We start from the raw sequence: 22,119 nt of genomic DNA, 5'->3' as shown, positions 1-22,119 counted from the left end.
TGCAAATGAACTGATTTAGCTTATCGATTACCTCACATTGGTATACCAAATGTGAGCTAAAAAACAATCTCTACATAATAATTTTTCAGTTTGCACAAAAATATCAGAAAGGATTTCAACAAAATATTCTTTTCTACCGTCAAAGTTTCCATTGAAATGAAGGGTAATATTTGAGATGTCACATATGGAAATTATACTTCAAACACTTCTACAGACTTACGCTGTCATACCTTGGTTTTTTCATCAGTGACAATGATAGAAGTATCATTGTAACATTTCAGTACAAGGACTCTGGACATGAAAATTTTATGGCAAATTGCCAGAAGAACAAGCACTTTGGATTTCACTATAAATCTCTTCTCCTTTTATGCAAATATTACTTTACAAACACACATAATATAAATAAAATTCATAAAGAAATAATTGCTAAACGTACCAGTCTTTGAAGGTAGAGGATTATTGCCTACATTGATATTCATAAATGTCCCTGTACCCATTGTACACTTGATGTCCCCTTTATCAAAACAACAATGTCCAAACATTGCACTCTGTTGATCTGCGACCTGAAAATAATAATACAAGTGTCAGTGTAACTCTAAATTTCATTAATAAAGAAATAATCAATGATATACTGATACAAGAAGTTTTTGGTGAATAGGCAATTTCACATGTGTATTCATGACAGCATGCTGTAAATAATCTATCCTACCAAGAGAAAACTGATCTATGCTGACACCTCCAAGTGTTAAATACCGGTATATGCTGACACCTACAAATGCTAAATGCTGATACATACTGGTATGCAGCAAATGGATATAATCACAATGAGGGGATTAACACTTCCTTCCCATTTGAACAAAATGTTCTTTATATGCTTAACTTCTCTAACAATCAGAAAACAAAATATGACAAGTCATCGTTGATGACACAGTCCCCACTTGTTAATGGTACTTTCATTACAAGTCTATACTTTTCTTCTTATGTCATGTTATTTACCACCAGAGAACTCCCCTTGGGGCAGAGACGCGCCTAATTTCTTTGCTAACATTTTAACTCTTCTTTATTCCATTGAAGATGTTGATACTGTAATCATATGCGGGGATTTTAATGCGCGTATTGGTAATATGCAAGATTTTATTGTCAATGTGGACACCGTACCCAATCGACAGGTGTTAGATGAAACAGTCAATCAACATGGCCGTACATTTATTGAATTCCTCATAGATTCCAAAATGTGTGTATTGAATGGCCGGGGGAACACAGAGAATGACAATTTCACATCGATCTCTACGAAGGGCAGAGCCGTTGTGGATTACATTTCTGTTTCACAGGATTGCTTAGACCAGTGTCAAAACTTTTCAGTTCAACCTATGGCAGAGTTCATCCAAAATATAGTTTTGCACCGTTGTTATCAAGTCGTTGTAAAATGCCAGATCACTCAATTTTGTTTTTTGAGTTCGTTCCCTCACTTTCCTACGAAAGTCCTTGTCCATTAAATGAAGGCACTTATGACGGAGACATGAGAAAATTTAGACATAGGAAATATAGGCTCGGTAATATACCGACTGATTTTATGGATTCAGAATTGACACGGTGTACTATCACGTCTATCATACATGAAATTCATACCTGTCGTGAAACGCAGTTGTCAGTAGATGAGATTTATTCCCAAGTCTGTAATTGTATTGTCGATGAAATGAACTCTACATTACCATATATAGATATTAATGATAGAGTAAGAAAGTATAAAAAACGTTGTCATTCTAAACCATATTGGAATGACGAGCTTGGTATATTATGGAAACGTATGTGTGATAAGGAGAAGTCATTTCTGTCATGTAGGGCAGGTACTCAAGTCAAGCGTGACATACTGAGGGATTTCAAGTCTGCTCGTCATAACTTTGACAAAAAACTCAGATACTATGAACGACTTTATAAAAGGGGGAAATGTTCGAAATCGAGAATGCTTGTACTAATGACCCTAATATGTTCTGGAATCATATAAATAAATTAGGTCCACCTAGACCTAATAAATCTGACTAATAAATTGATAATGGAGGTGTATGATGAAAATGGGCAGGTTGTTTCAGATACCAATCAAGTTTTTCAGAAATGGCAGGATCAATTTTCCTTACTTTATAATTGTGAAACAACTGATAGTGATGTTGATTTTCATGTTCAGATGAATAATCATAAGACGTTATTGGAGCAAAACATTATGGATCCTACTTATGGATCCTACTTATGAATCAAATCATGATTTAAACTCAAATATTACTAGAGAGGAAATTGAAAAGGTTCTAAATAGAACAAAATCAGGTAAAAGTGCAGGTATTGACGGAATCCCTTACGAAGTTTTGAAAAACCGCAATTCAGTTGATCTGTTAGTTAATCTTTTACAGTTATGTTTTGATACTGGTTTTATCCCTACAGCTTGGAAAACATCAGTCATCATTCCAATTCCCAAAAACCGGTCAGATGATCCTCGCATACCATTGAATTACCGAGGTATTAGCCTTCAAAGTGCTATTTCAAAAATATATAGCTCTGTTTTGAACATGAGACTTATTGTTTTTTTTGGAGAGTAATAATATTTTGGCCGAGGAACAAAATGGTTTCAGAAAAGATAGGTCTTGCCAGGACCACATTTATGTTCTGACATCGATTGTGCGTAACCGTCTAAATGAGCATTTACCTACATTTGCCTCGTTTATTGATCTGCGCAAAGCATTTGACTTTGTTGATAGGGATTCTCTTTTATATAAATTGCTCATAAATGGTGTAGATGGCAAGATGTATTGGTCTATTAAATCTCTGTACACAAAAACTAATGCCAGACTTTGTCTTAACGGTAATTTAACGGCTTCATTTGACACTACCAGTGTGTAAGACAAGGAGATAACCTATCGCCAACTCTTTTTTCACTTTTTATAAATGACTTAGTTACCGAGTTGTGTGCTTTAAATTGTGGTATCACCATAGGAGGAACTAACTATTGTATGTTACTTTACGCAGATGATATTGTACTCTTTTCTGATTCGGAAGCTAATCTTCAGAAAATGTTAGATCAATTTAGTATTTGGTGTAAAAAATGGAGATTGTCTGTAAATGCTTTGAAATCAAAAGTTGTTCATTTTCGAAAAAATAACGACGAACGCAGTCGTCACGGTTTTAAAGTAGGTGATTATATTCTAGACTATGCATCAAAATATAAATATTTAGGAATTGTTTTCGACGAACATCTTGATTTTTCAGTAACTGCCACTGCTCTGGCTGATGCAGCTAACAGGGCCCTAGGTGCTCTGATAGCAAAATTTTTGAATAATATGGGTTTTAAGACATATACTAAAATATATGAAACTTCGATTGTACCAATCTTAGAATATTGTTCAGGGGTCTGGGCTTACGAAAAGTACAATGTCTGTGAATCTGTTCAGATAAGAGCATTAAGGTTTTTCCTTGGGATACACAAATTTGCTCCTACGTTGGCTATCAAAGGAGATACTGGATGGAAATCTTGTGTTTCAAGGCATTGGGCAAATAAAGCACGCCTCGGTTGTGTAATTTGAATGAAAATAGATTAACTAAGAAAATATTTTTATGGGATAATTCGTTAAATAGTAATAACTGGGCATCAGAAATGTATAATATTTTCGATAATTTAGAAATAGACGACATCTATCCTTGTAATGTAAAAGATATTCAAGAGATGAAACAAAACAAATGTAACTAGCATTGGTATACTTATGTGTTAAATAAGCCAAAATTACGTACGTTTGCTAAATTCAAGACGGAGTTTTGCGAGGAAAAATATCTGTCACTGGACATGTCAAGGTCTGAAAGATCCTATTTTGTTCAGCTACGTTTTGGAATTCTTCCTTTACGAATTGAAACGGGGCGATATCGAAATGAGATTATAGAAAGACGTATTTGTAGATTGTGTGATTTAAATGCAATCGAGGATGAGCTGCATTTATGTTTCACTGTCCTATGTATTATGATCATCGTCAACACTTGTATCACGAGGTTGAGTTAACAAATCAGGGTTTTTCCTCTTTTGATGATATGCAAAAATTATGTTATCTTATGCTGAATAATGCCAGATTAACGGCAAAATATATCAAGAAAGCGTTTCAGAAAAGACGCAACACTTTATTCAATTAGTTGACGCAGTGTATGCTGCAAATATTTCTTTCCTAAGTTTGTCACGAATGAGATGTTGATTTACATTATTTATTAGTTTTAACTCTAGTTCATTATTGTCTTCGTCCTGAGACCCTCTATAGTCCTTAATTTTGCTTTATAGTGACTTGTAAGCCCGTTGGGCTGGATGACCTCTCATAATGTATGACTTGTAATCAGTTCTTTGTATTAGTGATGTCATAAGTCACTATAATAAATATAACTACTACTACTACTACTACTACAAGTCCTCAGAGAGGATGGAGTCCTCTTCATTAATTAGGTCTGTGATGTCCTTGTACTAAGTTTGAATAAAATCGGTGAATAAAATTGGTTGAGACGTGCCCGAGTTTTGGCTAAGGACATGAAAAAATTGTAACAAAATGGCTGCCATGCAGCCATATTGGATCATATCATGAAACAAATTGACGTATATATGTATGACATAGATTAATGTCCTTGTACCAACTTTGAATAAAATCGGTTGAGATATGCCTGAGTTATGGCTCTGTACATGAAAAATCGTAACAAAATGGCCGCCTGGCGACCATATTGAATTGTATCTCAAAACAAATTGACGTGCATGTCTATGACTTTGGTCAATGTCCTTGTACCAACTTTGAATGAAATTGGTTGAAACATGTCTGAGTTATGGCTCTGTACATGAAAAAATCACAATAAAATGGCCGTCTGGCGGCCATATTGGATCATATCACAAAACAGATCAATGTGCATATGTATGACATAGGTCGATCGCCTTGTACCAAATTTGAATAAAATTGTTTGAGATATGCCTGAGTTATGGCTGAAAAAATCATAACAAAATGGCCGCCTGGCGGCCATATTGGATGGTATCACAAAACAAATCAACGTGCATATGTATGACATTGGTCAATCGCTTTGTACCAAATTTGAATAAAATCGGTTGAAATATGCCTGAATTATGGCTCTGTACATGTAAAAATCGTAATAAAATGGCCGCCTGGCGGCCATATTGGATTGTATCAAAAAACAAATCGATGTGCATATGTATTACATATGAAATAATCTATGCATCAAGTTTGAATGAAATCGCTCCAGGCATCTCTGAGATTTCTGCGTGAACGGACGGACGCACGGACGCACTAGTATTATCAGCATTTATCAACAACCACTCACTGTGAATTAGACAGACCACGAAGTCAATGTGCAACATATAGCTGAAAGACTTTTTTTCACATTGCGATTTTAAGCCGATTTTTATGAGAAAAGGGACATGTATATGTGTATGGAGAAAAAAGCAGACGACATATTTGTAAATGGTTTATTGAGTGACAATCATGTATGCATCTCTTGAAAAATTTTGTTGTTATAAGGTATGACAGTAGTGTAAGAATAATGAGGTTAGAATAAGTGTAGAAAAGCTAAGTTGACAATAATTAGGATTACAAAATTATACACTGCTAAGGAAATCTGAATGAAATAAATGTTGAAAGTAGTAATTGAAGCTAAGATAGGAATGAACTGAATTACTGCTAAAAGGTTGGTAGAAGGCCACCACAGGAATTGGTCAATACCATGGTGTTGGAAACGTAAAGCCAATCTTGCCTGCCACCAAAGGTCTATAAATATTAGTCAATTTACAATAGCAAGCGGGCAACATGATCTAGTAGGGCAGCAAAGTCATGGTCATCTTTTTGTCGAATACCTCGTGAAAGTTCATGAACTTTACATAAATCTTGCTATAGATTTGTTGTTAATGGGCAATAACTGAGTTTCAGATCATTTGAGAGCAGTTATCCATCCATGACAGGTTTAAATTGTAATATAGCTTCTATTTAAAGGTGAGAAACTTCTCAAATAATTTTTTTGTTCCCAGTAATTTCCTGTGAGAACACATGGACAGATGCTGATGCTGGTGCTAGCTTGATGACTGATCTCTGGGAATGTGAATGTCAAAGTCTGTATATTGACTCAAGGATGTTTACTTTACAAATGCCTAGGGTTGTCTCAAATGTGAGAATCTAAAATATGAAATATGTTTTTTTTAATCGCTTTTATTGCCCAAAATAACGTGGAAATCTCTGATACTTCGAATCAGCCATTCTGCATATTTCTAACATTCATTAACACCATGTTTCTGTTCCACAACTCATAAAACAGTCCAAAATGCAGGATTAGTTTTCCTTCCAAAACTACATATATGAAAGACACCTAAAAATCAATTAGTTAAAAAGAGGGGTTAGCAATTTCCGAAAACTATCTAACCGCTACACCGTTTCACTACAGTTTTAGGAATCGGAACCTTGAACAATCTGAATATCTGTACCAAATATCAATGCAGTCTATTCAGTAGTTTTTGACTTTTTGTCGTTTACGGAAATTTTCACTGTCCGACACCAACTTAACCCATCACAATAAGATGATGACCTTCGGTCATTATGTTAAATCATTGGCATAAAAATTTGCATAACATTGCATAAATTAGCAAAAATTAACTATGATGTTCGATTTTGCTGCGACATCCGTTTATTAGACCCCCCCCATCTTTTTCGTCATCTTTGGCTCTTGAAAGGGGGTCTTACAATTGGTGGTATACGGTAAATAAAAAGTTTACATGTCTTATGTTTATTTTTAAGACTTCCACACTTACCACACAGCGAATTGGAATTTCAGTCCCAAAGATATCCGGAATACACATACCATAATCTTCACTGGAAGAAAGAAGAAACTTACTTATGAAGCATTGACCTGACATAGAAGTTGTGAGAGGGACAATATTGGAGTAGTTGTAAAATCCAGTGACAGAGCCAAAGTTACAAAAGTTTTAACAAATGACAGGCCAAATATTAATTTTAATTGTAACATCCAGTATCAGGGCCAATACTAAAGTTGTTGTAACATCTATGCCTAATCCTCAGAAAACAAAAAACATAGGGCCAAAGTCCATGAAGCTACTATAGACATGGATACAAAATTAAGTATTTCCTGACTGTATGAAATTCTCACATAGGTCATCCTAGGGACCTGTAAACCAAATATTAAAGCTGTCTGGCCAGCGGTTTTTGAAAAGACAAGCGACCCAACAGTCGACAGAGCTCTGCTGTGTTATATTCAAGAGTTTCGAATGTCAGGTGACCTCACTATGCGCGATGCATTGTGGGCCGGGACAAAGGTCAAGTGGGCATAAACCCCACTACGTAACCATAGCTGTTCACACAATAGAACGTAAACAATAATACGGAAGTTCATTCTGCTCCGCTTCGCCAGGTAAGTTATTGATTATTTTCCAGATTTCCTTCACCTTTATTTATTTATACAGGAGGCCTATGTACAGCGTTTTACAATATTACAATATTTAGCTGAAACTTAGTACGGCCGGCGTTATCTGCTATGGCAAACGACAAACTGACATTAAAACGCTCTCTCTCTCTCTCTCTCTCTCTCTCTCTCTCAGGAATAATAGATGAAATAACTTATGAAACCATCAGCATGTGGCGTGTTGATGCATTGAAAGACTTCCTCAGAAAACGAAACCTGAAAATAGTTGGACGGAAGATTGAATTGGTTGCCCGTGTCTTTTCTGCTATTGAGCAAAAAATTCCTATTGCTCTGACAGCCTCTGAACTGGCCTCAGAAAATGACAAGTATGTGCAGTCACTCTTAACTCTTCCTGAATCAAGAGGCGTCTTGCCTGATCCTTCGACACTGTGATGGTTGGATTGGAGAAGCTGCTGGCATGGAAATGTGGCCTCCTATTTTCCTCAGTGATATCACCATGTATATAATGGCTGATCATCCAGGCAACGGTGTCACTTTGCAAAAGCGCCTTTTAAATGAGTATAAAGAGGGCAAAGCTTATCGACTGTATGAAGGAGGTTGGCTAAAAGAAATTTATTTAAATAACATTTCTAAAGACTCAGAATACTGTTTCAATTCATGAAAGCAAAGTGTTGCCACACGATGAAGATTAATGATACGCTTCATACTGTCTGGATATGCGTCCACAAGGACTCTGATGACATTAAAAGTGCATACTGCTCCTGTACCGCAGGGTAAGCTAAGCTAAAATTTGTCATGCCAGCAATCAACAAGTACCCCAGGGCCTTACTATCTCTCAGCTTAGACCGCATTTGCTGCAATTCGTTTGCCATAGCCACTGTCCAGAGACTGTGCCATAGCAGATAACGCCAGCCGTACTTAGTTTCAGCTAAATTTTGTAAAAAAAATAGGTGAAACGGTGTACATAGGCCTCCTGTATAAATAAATAAACGTTAAAATGCCTGTTTGGTAATACGGAACTATAGGGCCATCAATAAATTGTTGCCACGGAGACTAAAAATATTCCCGCCACGGTGATCGGCAGCCGCGGTCGGCTAAATTTTTTAGATCGCAGATTTTTTTTGTTATTTTTAGCTGAAAATTATCGCTTTGTAAGTTATGAGTGAAATGCACTGTCGAGAATAAGTGCTACAAAGTTAAATGGTGAAGGAAATCTGGAAAATAATCGATAACTTACCTGGCGAAGCGGAGCAGACTGAACTTCCGTATTATTGTTTACGTTCTATTGTGTGAACAGCTATGGTTATGGGGTTTATGCCCACAATGGGGTTTATGCCCACTTGACCTCTGGCCCGACCCACAACGCATCGCGCATAGTGAGGTCACCTGACATTCGAAACTCTTGTATAGAGAATAACTTTTTGTGACACATGTATTGATGAAGAAGGTGGATATCTTTGATAGCTCATTTCAGGATGGCCTGACCAACAATGGGAAAATTAGCTGCAAAAATACAAAATCGAAGATTTCATTATCATTTCAATATAAAATAAAGCCTAGGAACCTGTATACAAAATATCAAAGCTATCAGATGAGTAACTTTTGAGAAAGAAATATTTTGACCAAAAATGGCAAAAATTGACCCGAAAATACAAAAATTGAACATTAGGCCGTGTAAATAAAATTCTTTGTTTGCCGTCCTTGGATTTTTGAAAAACATACCAGCCAGCCAGCAAAAAAAACAAACACAGAAAAAAAACACAACACAGATCAATCGCATAAACTCTAACTTTCCCATCGGTTTATGGGTCACAAGTATGAAAAAATCATCTGTTACATTTACAATGCAGTGTTTCTTATGCTCTTCATTAGCACGCTGAAAACAATGCGTGGAAACAAAGGTTATACTTGTGTATTAAATACAACAAGCATACTTAGAGTTAGGTGACTCTGAGTCTGAACAAAATTTCCACAAAAAACAATGGCAATAAACACTATACCAGTACATAATGTACAACATGTACAGTGTGATAGTAATCAACTGGTTGTGATACGAAGATCTACAGATTGTCTCTGACAGAGATTTATGCACTAGGTGGTCATAGGTGCCAGTAAAACTATTAATTAAAATAACAAGATCTCAAATATGAATAAAAAGCAAATTTGCGACAAATATAAAAAGATGCAACTTACGTAGTTTTGATGAAAACAAAATATATTTGAATCAACACTTAATGAAGGAAACTAAGAATTTCACATTATCGGTTCAATTTTGCAATGTGTCTCAGTGACATTTGTATATTAATTATAACATGTAAATTTAAGATCCAGACCTGTATTGATGTTTATGATTGGACGTACATTTTTATCTTTAATTTGTATCTATCAAAACCAAGCTTTGTACTTAGTTTAAAATCCCATTCAAAAATAATACGGGAAAGGACAAGAGAGAAAAATACAACAGACAGGGCAGGAGGACACAACGACCAAAGAGTAGTCCAGAGCATTTAGACACTTGTAGAAGCATATCTTGGATGGCACCTGTCAAGCTTGTCGAGAAGTAAAGTCTATATAGTACCAATGAAACACTATAAATTTCGAAATGTTGGGTAAGCTTACAACAAAAAGGTGTTCTTGCAAAACCTGAAAATTCCACATATTAACCTGCAAAAGTTACTGAGTATAACAAAGTATAGTTGTCACTCAGAAAACAAATGCTAAGCATCTTGGTAAAAGGTGAAACTACTATCTCTTCCATACAATTAGAATTTTTGCAGTAAGAAGAGTGGGTAGCTGAGCAAATCATAACAGCCTTGAGTACAAATTCTCCTTTTTAAGTGTCAAATAAATACAAGTCCTGAGCACTGCTTCTGTTGAGTTAAATGCTCCATTAGCTGTAACTTTAAAGGCTATTTATTCTGAATTTTGTGTATAAACTAGTCTTTTATCCGAATTCTAATAGCGCTAATCTCGGTGTCAGATTTGTTACTATATATAGCTGCGCGCGCGACCTCGAACACCGCTGCCTGAAAATCGGACAAATTGTGTTACTGCATGCGCGGTAGTTGTTGCAACTTGTAGTCTGAGCCATAAATTCATATGAATTAGTGTGATTTTCCGTATGCATTATGACACTAGCAGGTTTTAATTTCATCGTTCTTGCCGAAAATGCGGACAAATTTTTGCATGTTAATGAAAGACAAATGACGTTAAGTGATCAGCGCTATTGCATACTATTCTGCTTGTCCAGACAGCAATGCTGGATGGCCATTGCTATTTATGAAAACTGAATTCTAATCCCGACTAATAAAATGACCACATCGTTTTTAGCACAAAAAATGTTCAAAGTAAGAGCAACTTATACTGCGTACGAACTATTTGGAGCATTCAACAACGAACATTTCACCGGCGGTACCTGCTTGCCCCGGTGCAGATCCAATATCATGATCAATCGCGGATCGCGCAGAAGCTGATGGAAATTCAGTTCCATTCCTTATTCGAAGCTAAACCAGTCAAGAATTGTTTTCGATCTGTCTTGTATGGAGACCAAGCCAATATCGCGCACTTCCGCCGATTTGGAAACTTCGAGGGAGAAATAAACTTGTGAAACGATCGATCTTCACTTAGGGTATACTGCAGTCCCCTACAACAGGAGGTGCACATGTACACTTTATGTACTGCGGTTGATGTACCCCTTTACGATAGGTAATCTGATTTGTATCGAAACGATCGTACAACATTTGCGTTTTTGCGACATTTACGCAAATTGCTGCGACATTGCCAACAAAGGAAGGACACAACGCGTCGTATTTTCGAGCATACGATCTGTGTTTGTTTTTCATATTTCGTCCAAAAACCTACCCGCACGCGGACGGCAAACAAAGAATTTATTTTACGGCGCCTTACAGCAAATTTCAATATATCACACTAAGACAACCCCTATGAACCTGTATACCAAATATTAAAGGCATAAGACAAGTAGTTTTTGAGAAACATATTTTTTGACCAAAAAATGGCAAAAATTGCACCAAAACCACAAATTTACAGATTTCGTCATATATTTAATATATTATCATATTTAGTTCATCTGTAGGAACCTGTATACCAAATATCAAAGCTGTCAGACGAGCAGTTTTGACGAAATAAAGTTTTCACCAAAAATGACAAAAAAATTCCTTAAAAATACAGATTTGCATATTTCATCACAATTTGAACATATACCAAATAACAAAGCTGTCTGACCAGCAGATATGAAGAAGAAGTTTTTTTTACAAAAAAACGCCTTTTTTTGGCACTAATTTCAACAATATCAAACTAGCCTATAAGAATAGCTTCCATTGCCATATATATATATATGGCTATGGGAGCTAAAAATTAAAAAAAGAAGTTTCTCAAAATCATATCTTTCATCTACACAACAAATATCAAATCAGTAAGAACTGTGGTTCGAAAGATATTTGAGTGGACAGACACCTCACAAACGGACATACATACATACATACATACATACAGACTGACGACAGACGCCGGACGGATACCCATCCAAATAGCTTCTATAGACTATAGACTATAGTAGCTAATAATTGTATAATGAAAGATGTTACTATTTTCCAATTATATATTCTTTTTCAATATTTGTCACATCCTTCACCATAAGAGCGCCACAGACTTCCTGTGCAATCCAATTCAAGAGGTCAACAACTTTTAGAACCAAACAACTCAATGTATTGCACTTCAATAGTCAGTGACACATGCCCTCTAACAACCCAAAATGACATTAGATCTACGAAAATGGAGAAGTCTCTATAATGTTTAAGGCCTTTGTTGGCACCAGATTGTCTCATCAGAAAATTTACCCACCAGATTAGGGGTCGCCCATATAATTTCAGGGGGGGGGGGAGCTGGAGGAAATGACAGGCGACACCAAGGTAGAAATTTTATTCCAGAGGTTACTTCAAAGCAAATTTTTTTCTTTTTCTACTACTAGTCAAGTTAAAGTAATTCATTTTTTCAAAATACAAAATCAGTCTTTAATTTTTGGTAAACAATAGAAACTCAATACCATAATAATTATATTTGTTGTTTAGCAAATTGGCTGCCACTCTACCAGAAAATCCTGGGGAGAACACTGAAGCAGGTATACCTGTTTTTGATCGCATATTTAGACTTAGAGCATTGTTTGTGTATAGCAGAGTTTGATTTTTTGATATGCTACTTATTTGTTGTTGTAAAGGTCAGTTTGTTTCTTGTTTCTGGTATGTTCTTGCAAAATTTTGTTTAACAGTTCATGTACTGAGTTGAGTTTCATGTGTATCACTTCAGTTGAATTTATGTTTTATTTTATCACACCAGTTTTTTAGGTTAGCTACGTACCAGGGTAGGACAAGGGCCTAGTATTTTTTCACCAATGTGAATGGCATATAGACCTCGTATGTGTTGCTTACTTTTGAGCTGATATCTTGCAATGTCCATTATTCATTAATTTTTTTGGTCATTCATTTTAGTTTTTTAGTTTTTGGTATATCTTCTCTGCAGTCCCTTGCCTGGTCAATTTGAAAATTTCTTCAGAAGTAGACAGGGATGTTCTCTTTCAATTTTGTTTAAACCATGGCAAAATTAGTCATTTTGGTCAAAAATACAAAAATTCTTGGAATCTTCACATGCTATTTCTTTGAAATCTGGTTTTATTGGGGTATTCTTATTATGAAGTTTAAAAATTATAGTAAAATTAAGCAATAACCCCCGCCACAGGAGGGTATACACGATATTCTGGTACAATACGCAATATATAGCACAAGCCGATAGGTGAGTGCTATATGGAGCGATTGTACCAAAATCGAGTGTATACCCAACTGCGAGGGGGTTATTGCTATCATATTATATCAACTTGCGTGTCTTTGTTGTCTCACTTTGGTATTTTCATCACTCTAAGCCCCAAATGCAGACAACGGACGTCTGAGAGATCGAACGTCGGAAATTCTGCGCCCGAAACCAAGCATTTTTATAAGTTGGGATTATGTACAGGCACACAGTATCTTTGTACGATAAATACGCATTACGTTCATATCGACATTGCATTTTATTCACATGCAACATGAACACTATACTTGTCAAACAAGCGACCTAGCGGCCGATATAGCTCCGCTGTGTTTAGGTAGAGAATAACTATTTTTGACACATGTTGATGAAGGTGGAAATCTTTGATAGCTCAATGCAGTGGCCAGAAAAAAGTGGCTAAAATAGCTGCAAAAATACACAATTGAAGATTTCATCATACTTTGAATATATCACATCGGATCATCCCTGAAGAACGTCAACCAAAGCTATCTGATGAGTAATTTTTTGAGAATAAAATTTCTGACCAAAAATGGCAACAATTGCCCCAAAAATAAAAATTGCAGATTTCATCATAATTTCAAAAGATCAAATTTAGTTCATCTATAGAAACCTGTATACCAACTTTCAAAGCTGTTAGACCAGTACTTTTTGAGAAACAGTTTTTGACCAAAAATGGAAAAAAATTGCCCCAAAAATTCAAAATTGCAGATTTCATCATAATTTCAATAAATATCATTTAGTTCATCTATAGAAACCTGTATACCAAATTTCAAAGCTATCAGATGAGTAGTTTTGGAAATACACATTTTTTGACCAAAAATGGCAAAAATTGCCCCAAAAATACAAAATTACAGATTTCATCAGAAATTCAATACATATTACTTAGCTCATCTGTAGAAACCTGCATACCAAATTTCAAAGCTATCAGACCAGTACTTTTTGAGAAAGACATTTTTTGACCAAAAATGGCAAAAATTGCCCCAAAATTTAAAAAATTGTAGATTTCATCATAATTTCAATCAATATCATTAAGGTGATCTGTAGGAACCTGTATACCAAATTGTAAAGCTATCAGATGAGTAGTTGTGGAAATGCACATTTTTTGACTAAAAATGGAAAAAATTACCCCAAAAATACAAAATTGCAGATTTCATCATAATTTCAGTAAAGATCATTTAGTTTATCTGTAGGAACCTGTATACCAAATTTCAAAGCTATCAGATGAGCAGTTATGGAAATACACATTTTTTGACCAATAATGGCAAAAATTACCCCCAAAATACAAAATTACAGATTTCATCAGAAATTCAATATATATTACTTAGTTCATCTATAGAAACCTGTATAATAAATTTCAGAACTATCAGACCAGTTCTTTTTGAGAAATACATTTTTTGACCAAAGATGGCCAAAATTGCCTTAAAAATGCAAATTTGCATTTTCAGCACAATTTGAACAAATCTGAAAAAGATCATCCCTAGGGACATATGTACCAAATATCAAAGCTATCTTACTGGTAGTTTTGAAGAAGAAGATTTTTAAAGATTTTTTTACCAAAAATGACAAAAATTGCCTTAAACATACAAATATGCAAATTTCACCACGATTTGAACAAATCTGACTGAAGTCAAAGCAATCGGACAAGCAGTTTCAGAGATTCTGAAGAAGATTTTTTACCAAAAACACCAAAAAATGCCCCCAAAATACAAATATGCAAATTTCACCACGATTTGAACAAACTTAAGTGAGGTCACCCCAAGTGAACTGCATATAAAATTTCAAAGCAATTGGACTTGCAGTTTCAGAGGAGAAGGCAATTGTTGACAGACGACAGAGACGGAAAATCAACCTATTTGATAAGCTCCGCGTCGCTGACAGCAGAGCTAAAAATATCTGCTGCAGTCACACAGAAAATGGGTCAAGAGTTCAAATAAAAAAAAAAGTAAAAATTTTTTTCGTAAATTTACATAAGAACAATAGTCCTGGCTTTTTTGACATACTAAAAATAGATTTGTCTCATTCTGTACCGCATATGTGTATACGTTTACGTCGACCGTCGCAACATTCAGAGCTGGTACAGGGAAGTTAATTGTACCAGAAAACAAGCAGTTTTGAAATAATCCAAACGTGCAATGACTGCAACTGTGATGAACAGTTGTGCAGAGTGTGCTTCCCGACGCAGCAAGAGCTGGATGCTGACACTGCTTGTTGCATTTGATGTCAAATTTCGTCGCAGTCGCCAGGAGTCATCCCATTGTTGTTTTGAACTTCTTGGCAGGTATGTAAGGGTCCCAAATTCGACAAAGTGAGCGTCGAACTGAGCGTGGCAAAAGACAAAGTGAGCGTCAAACTGAGCGTGGAAAATGACAAAGTGAGCGTCGAACTGAGCGTTGGAAATGTCAAAGTGAGCGTCGAACTGAGCGTCGAACTGAGCGTTGGAAACTGATAAAGTGAGTGTCAAACAGCGTTGAATACGAAGTAAGCGTCAAACTGGGCGAAAAAAGGAGAACTGAGCGTTGAACTTAGTAAGAGTGCTAAAACGTAGCGAATATGCTTGCATGGGTGCTCAGTTAGCGCGTACTGGATAGTACACGATTTGCCAGTCGGCTAATAAAAACGTGTTTACGATGATGCGCGCAATATTGGTGTCACAATTACAATTAATTACAGTTTACTCTTCGTAGTCAAAAAGAATAAGAGATAGGAGTCAAGGTCCTGCATTGACGGACCTCGATTGAGCAATGTCAATCACTATCTGTAGTGTGCATGTACGTGAGTTGACAAATGGCAGGCAGAGCGAGGTCAAATTACGTCATTCTCTATGTGTTGACTGAGAATGAAAAGTTTTGAGCCAATCATAAGCTTACACCTGAAGCCGAAAAAATTACTGTAACTTTCATTTTTTCGGGTGAAAGATGTTCTTTCACATTGCTTTAATTCTGAAACATTTGGCATGATAAGACATTGTTCGGCAATCGTGATGTCAAATGGATAGAAAATCACGGTCATCACATGCACAGAATCCCACGTCCAAAAAACGATCATCGCATAGAGTGTCACATTCAGCAAACGCTTTCCAGACAATGTGTTTATTCAGGCAAAGTCTAAATTGACCTTTCAACATCAAGAGTCTTTGGATAACAAGTCTGATTTATGTAGAATCATTATTGAACGTACGTGAACTGTACGTCAGTCAAGTTTAGCCACGCTGACGGGACTTCAAACAAATCAAGTTCACGGAATTTTTAGTGCTGCAGTGGGCGCAACCCTCTGAGCATAGGGAACCCAGAAGTCCGGTTGTTGTTGTTGTTGTTGTTGTTGTTGTTGTTGTTTGATTGTTGTTTATGTTTATATTAGTCTGTTGTTGTTGTTGACCAATACAATTCAACGAACATAACTGTTGTGTTGTTGTTAATGCTTCAAGCGTAACGTAGATGTCATAAGAAACGCTACAAGGACACTATCATTACTTGGCCGGCGAGTCTCAAAACCCGGACCGAGACAAGTCGAGACGAGACCATAATGACCCCTCAGGCAAGGCGTTGTAAATACATCATATATACAACACTACAGAAAGCTTGCAGTTTGTTGAGAGTGTCAAAGATCGATGCACAAAGCAAGAGATAGCACAATCAACGATTGGAACAACTGAAAAAAGATTTGTCGAGGTTTTTCAACTTGAGTTCAAGGCGAGCTCGAAACATGCGAACTGCGATGCGACGTCGGCATTATGGCCTAAGCGATAAGCGCCAGATTCAGATTCTATTATGATGTCTACTGTGAATTCAAAATAAGTAACCTTGTATTAGAAACATACATACAGGAGATTTAAGTGATCATTTTTTAGAAATTAGATTCGCCATTTATAAACACATAGGAAAGTAAACTGAGAGCTCATATGTTTTATTTATTACAGTGGCTCTGCACCATTTTTCTACATAACCGATACTATAGTATATGTATGTTATGTGTGTGGAATCTGAGGCAGCCTCAGATTAAGATTCAGATTCGGAGAGCTATGTAACCACAGACTAGAATGTAAGAAAATGAACAAGCATAAGTCAATGGTAGGAGTGGGATATCACTTCTTTGACTAAGACAGAAGTGGAACAACGTCCTTTTCCCCGTGGCATTGGTACAGATGTAGACTTGGTTCAAGTCGGTGAATTTAAAAAAAATAAAATCATTTGGTATAATAGTTTCTCTTGTGTCTCTCCTATTTCGTACAAACCTATCCGGAATTTGGCTGCTCACGCCAGGTTTTCCCAGCGATTGAATGCGTCACGTTTGAGTCTGCGCAGTAGTGAGTTAGTTTCTGCCGGATTCCACTCCGCTGTATAGCGTTCACTCCACTCATCGCGTCCACTCACGGGCGCGTTTCACATGAAAGCAAAATACAAATCATTGCGTTCACTCCACTCAAACATTCACAAATCACAGACTTGAACCAAGTCTAGTACAGATGCTGCGTATGTGCAAAAAAACGTAACTTTTCTATCAGTAAGATAGGAGGTCTTTTGGTCTCGTCTCGACTCGTCTCGGTCCGGGTTTTGTGACTCGCCTTACTTGGCCCGGTACAACTATCTGCTAACGCGTACATTCTCTTCATACACTTAAACAGTGTATAATTATAAAAAATGACAGGAAAATTCATGAAAATTGGTAAAATGTCCCCCAAAAATTTTGTTGGGAAAAATCACCGTCATGGATATACAAAAAATGGTACCGGTGAGCGGCGTCGCTTGACAATACGTCGGTATTTTATGGCGATCAGCGCAGAAATGATCTTTGAAATTTTACTGTGCAGCCGCAATAGTCCTGGCACAGACACATTCATTCAAAATCATCAAAATGCAGAGTGATTTTTATCCAGAGAAGCGTGGTCCGTAGCGGCACATACCCCAGGCCCCGTCGCGACTATGGTTATCGATGCGTGCAGAGCCGTAAACTATGTCGATATGTCAATTTATATTTTTCTTGATTATTTCATAGTGATCGCGCCAACTAGATTTGCAATATCTCTATCACTCTGTAAAAAACTACAATGCTATCAACACAAGACATAACATCGGTGTCGTGTGATAAACACATAAATATTTCTAGTTTATTCCTTGCTTACATTCATCGTTCTGTTCGCTCAAAGATCAAAGAATACCTACCATACTGTAATCTTGAATGCAGAGCTTCGGACTTCAAAACAATTATACCAGCAGCGTATTTTATTGACACGAACTTTATAGCAGAATGCTTTCTTTATTGAACGTGTTTATGAAGTGATGATAAACTTGATCGTAAACTTGCTTCAAGTCTATAGGCGTATAAATATCAAAATGACATAAATTTAAGGAATAAACTTCGCCTACCCGGATGTTCGCATGTCGGGTTGGTGATAGGCTGTTACGTTGGGGTGAACGATGTGGCTGAAACGTCGCAACCTATCGTAGTAGTTAGCCAATTTTAACTGGTAATTTCAGTGCCTTCTTTATTGACTACAAGGACATTCATGCTGCTATCAAATATAGATAAAAAATAGACACGACAAATTGTCCCCAGACGCGATGTCGATATTTGCTATCATGGAATGGCTCTACCGATGTAGGGGGCCTATGACCAGAGTTTTACTTCCCGATCGCACAAATTGAACAAAATTTGGGAGTCGTAATTAACTTGAACGTTACATTTGATAAATCGTCAACTATTTTCTTGACATCGATTACACCTAAGACATGTTAGGGGTGTTCATGAATTGCACCTTTTTGTTAGGTATTTAGTTTGAAATATTTTACAGACGTAAGTGAACATACGCAACAGTGACAACGTACTAGTTTATTTGACAAGACGTACATGCTCTCTCTCTCTCTCTCTCTCTCTCTCTCTCCTCTCCAAAAAATACTGCAAACTGTAGCCGTTCATGCCGTATACCGCTGTGCCTGCGGTATTACCGCGATCGTTAGGAGTGGAAGAGGTGTGAATGTTTCACTTCCAGTCCGTGGTAAAATGACTTTCTCATGAATATTCAGTCTCTGAGCAGCGGTAATCCTGGTATAAAAATGATAATTGTCATGGCCATGAAGCGAAATCTGTTCGGAAAAATTATCTACCCGAAACAGGGCAACAGTAACAGGAAATGTCAACTCATGCCAAATCATCAGGCGGGATTAACGACTCACGAAGTTCGTTGGGTACCGCCATAGTGAATCACGGTCCCTCGACCGTGAGTGAATGTATAACATCGACCTGGCTGGACGCGATCTCACAGCTGATGGCAAAATTAATTATACCACATTCTATCGTTGGAGGCGCCATCACGCTCAGTTTGACGCTCACTTTGACGCTCAGTTTAACATTTTCCACAAAGTGCTCGATCGCTCGGTTTGACGCTCAGTTTGACGCTCAGTTTGTCATTTTCCATAAAGTGCTCGATCGAGCACTTTGACGCTCACTTTGTCAATTTTTGGGGTCTTACATACCTCTTCTTGGTGTATATCGTTAGAACATTCCGGTCTGTTACAGCCAAAACTTTAGTAAAGAATATCTGACATACTGTTACTGTGAGGAAGTGTCAAATTATTTGTGTATGAACAAATACTATCTTCATTTTAAAGAGCGGTAGGATATATCGCATCTTGACTCCCACAATATCAAGCAAAGTGCACGGTGCCCTGTCGCCCTAATATTTGTGTGCATCACACCCCAATGTGCTACTTCAGAGATGTCTTTCATCATGATCCCAACTTATTTACACCAAGAGATGAGTTTCAGACCCACACTGTATCTGTGTATCAAAACTTGGTCTTCAGTTGTTGAAACAAAGTTTTCAGTTTTTCTTAAGGGTCTATGGTTTAGATAGGTACGTTCAAATGCACCGACAAAGCAATTTTCGAAAATGCTGGTTTAGGGGCCTGTTTTACCACCGCTATCAGTGCTAAAACAGTATTTTAGCATCGGTGGAAAGAGCTCTCGTCCAATCTGAATGGCGCATGGTAGCATGATATAATATCATTATCATTATCATACATTTTTGGCAATTTTTATCATTTTAGTCATTATTTTATCCTCACACACCACTGTTTTAAATGGAAAACCTGTTTAAAGTTAATATCTAACAGGTAGACATCAGTGGACCAGTGTTTATAGAAAAGACTAGTGTTTCACAGAGATTTACATGCGTAGTTCAAATAGTTAAACATTTTCAGTTAAAAAATTTGTAAAATTTAGTATAACACAGTTAATTGTTCATTTATTCTTTAATAATTTTTTATGAAGGATTTATTTAAATACAATAATATATATTGTTTATTTTGTTCCTACCAGAAAGTTTACAAATCTTATCATTTACATTTCATAACGGGAAAGCTCCATCAACTTAGAAATACCCTACTTCCCTACTTAGTTATCAGAGGATCAATTTCACAGACCTGACTTTCCTACAATGGCACCAACTGGATTAGATAAACATAACGATGGAACATTCACACCTTGGGGGATTAAAAGTCTTCTGTTTGTCACCCGAGTTGGTCAGGCAAGGACCCGGGTTTCAAGTACCATGCAAGTTAATGCAGTCTTTCCCTAATGTCCAGTCATTGTTTAAAGTACACCATAACGGCAATAGTGGTATAGTGGTATGATATCAACTAACCATATATCTATAATATCTGGTAGAACACACAATGATATGATGTCAACTTACAATATATCTATAATATCTAGTAGAACACACAGTGATATGATGTCAACTTACCATATATCTATAATATCTGGTAGAACACACAGTGATATGATGTCAACTTACCATATATCTATAATATCTGGTAGAACACACAGTGATATGATGTCAACTTACCATATTTCTATAATATCTGGTAGAACACACAGTGATATGATGTCAACTTACCATATATCTATAATACCTGGTAGAACACACAGTGATATGATGTCAACTTACCATGTATCTAAACTATCTGGTAGAACTCACAGTGATATGATATTAACTTACCATGTATCTAAAATATCTGGTAGAACTCACAGTGATATGATGTCAACTTACCATGTATCTAAAATATCTGGTAGAACTCACAGTGATATGATGTCAACTTACCATATATCTAAAATATCTGGTAGAACACACAGTGATATGATATCAACTTACCATGTATCTAAAATATCTGGTAGAACACACAGTGGTAAACCTAACAGAGTAAAGTAAATCCAGTTCCAAGACATCTGTAAACAAAATGCAAGGCAATGTTTTTGTGGCTTCCAAATACATTTCTATGCATTTTACATCTAAAACACACCTAAATTATTTGTATGGGAATATTTATGTTTGTTATATTGATTTAATACTTTGGATGAATACACACAAAGCAAGTCATAGTTGATGACACAGTCCCCACTTGTTAATGGGTACTTAAGTTACAAGTCCTCGGAGAGGATAGACTCCTCTCCATTTATTAGGTCTATGATTAAAAGTAATGCGATAGAGATGGGGCTGAATGACCGAAAATAAGTTCCATGGTGGTGAAAACAAAACTAATGTGGACCACCATCCTAATTACACAAGGTCACTAAATGACTCAATTAGTAATTGTTGAATCGTATTGTGAAACAAATCCAAGCGCATATGTATGACATGGGTTAATATCTTCAGGGTTCGTACACTTTGCGACAAATAAAATTCCAGGGCTTTCCAGGGTTTTATGACCATTTTTTTCAGGGCTATTTCAACTAAAATCAAGTAATTTTCCAGGGCTCTTGATCATGAAAACAAATTTATACTCGACTTCTATCGACACACCGTACCTATCTACTGCTTTAATTCCTGAGCTTTTTCTTCTA

The 22,119-nt window shown here is 36.5% G+C and overlaps 1 protein-coding gene across 3 annotated transcripts in view; it reads right to left on the bottom strand.

Annotated features, from left to right (window-relative positions):
• Positions 1–22,119, bottom strand: part of LOC139118318 (glycerol kinase 5-like) — a 133,211-nt gene that overhangs the window by 52,008 nt on the left and 59,084 nt on the right. For all 3 annotated transcript variants that reach the window (XM_070681572.1, XM_070681573.1, XM_070681574.1), the window contains 3 exons: positions 21,431–21,504; positions 6,815–6,875; positions 437–563 (listed from right to left, as the gene is read on the bottom strand). In XM_070681572.1, coding sequence (XP_070537673.1) covers positions 437–563; positions 6,815–6,875; positions 21,431–21,504 — 262 coding nt within the window. The remainder of the gene's footprint in view (positions 1–436; positions 564–6,814; positions 6,876–21,430; positions 21,505–22,119) is intronic.

Source organism: Ptychodera flava, chromosome 19 (genome assembly GCF_041260155.1).
Source record: "Ptychodera flava strain L36383 chromosome 19, AS_Pfla_20210202, whole genome shotgun sequence".
In the NCBI taxonomy this organism is placed as follows: Eukaryota; Metazoa; Hemichordata; class Enteropneusta; family Ptychoderidae; genus Ptychodera; species Ptychodera flava.
Note: the sequence above shows the minus strand (reverse complement) of the source record. Positions and strands in the feature narration are given on the sequence as shown.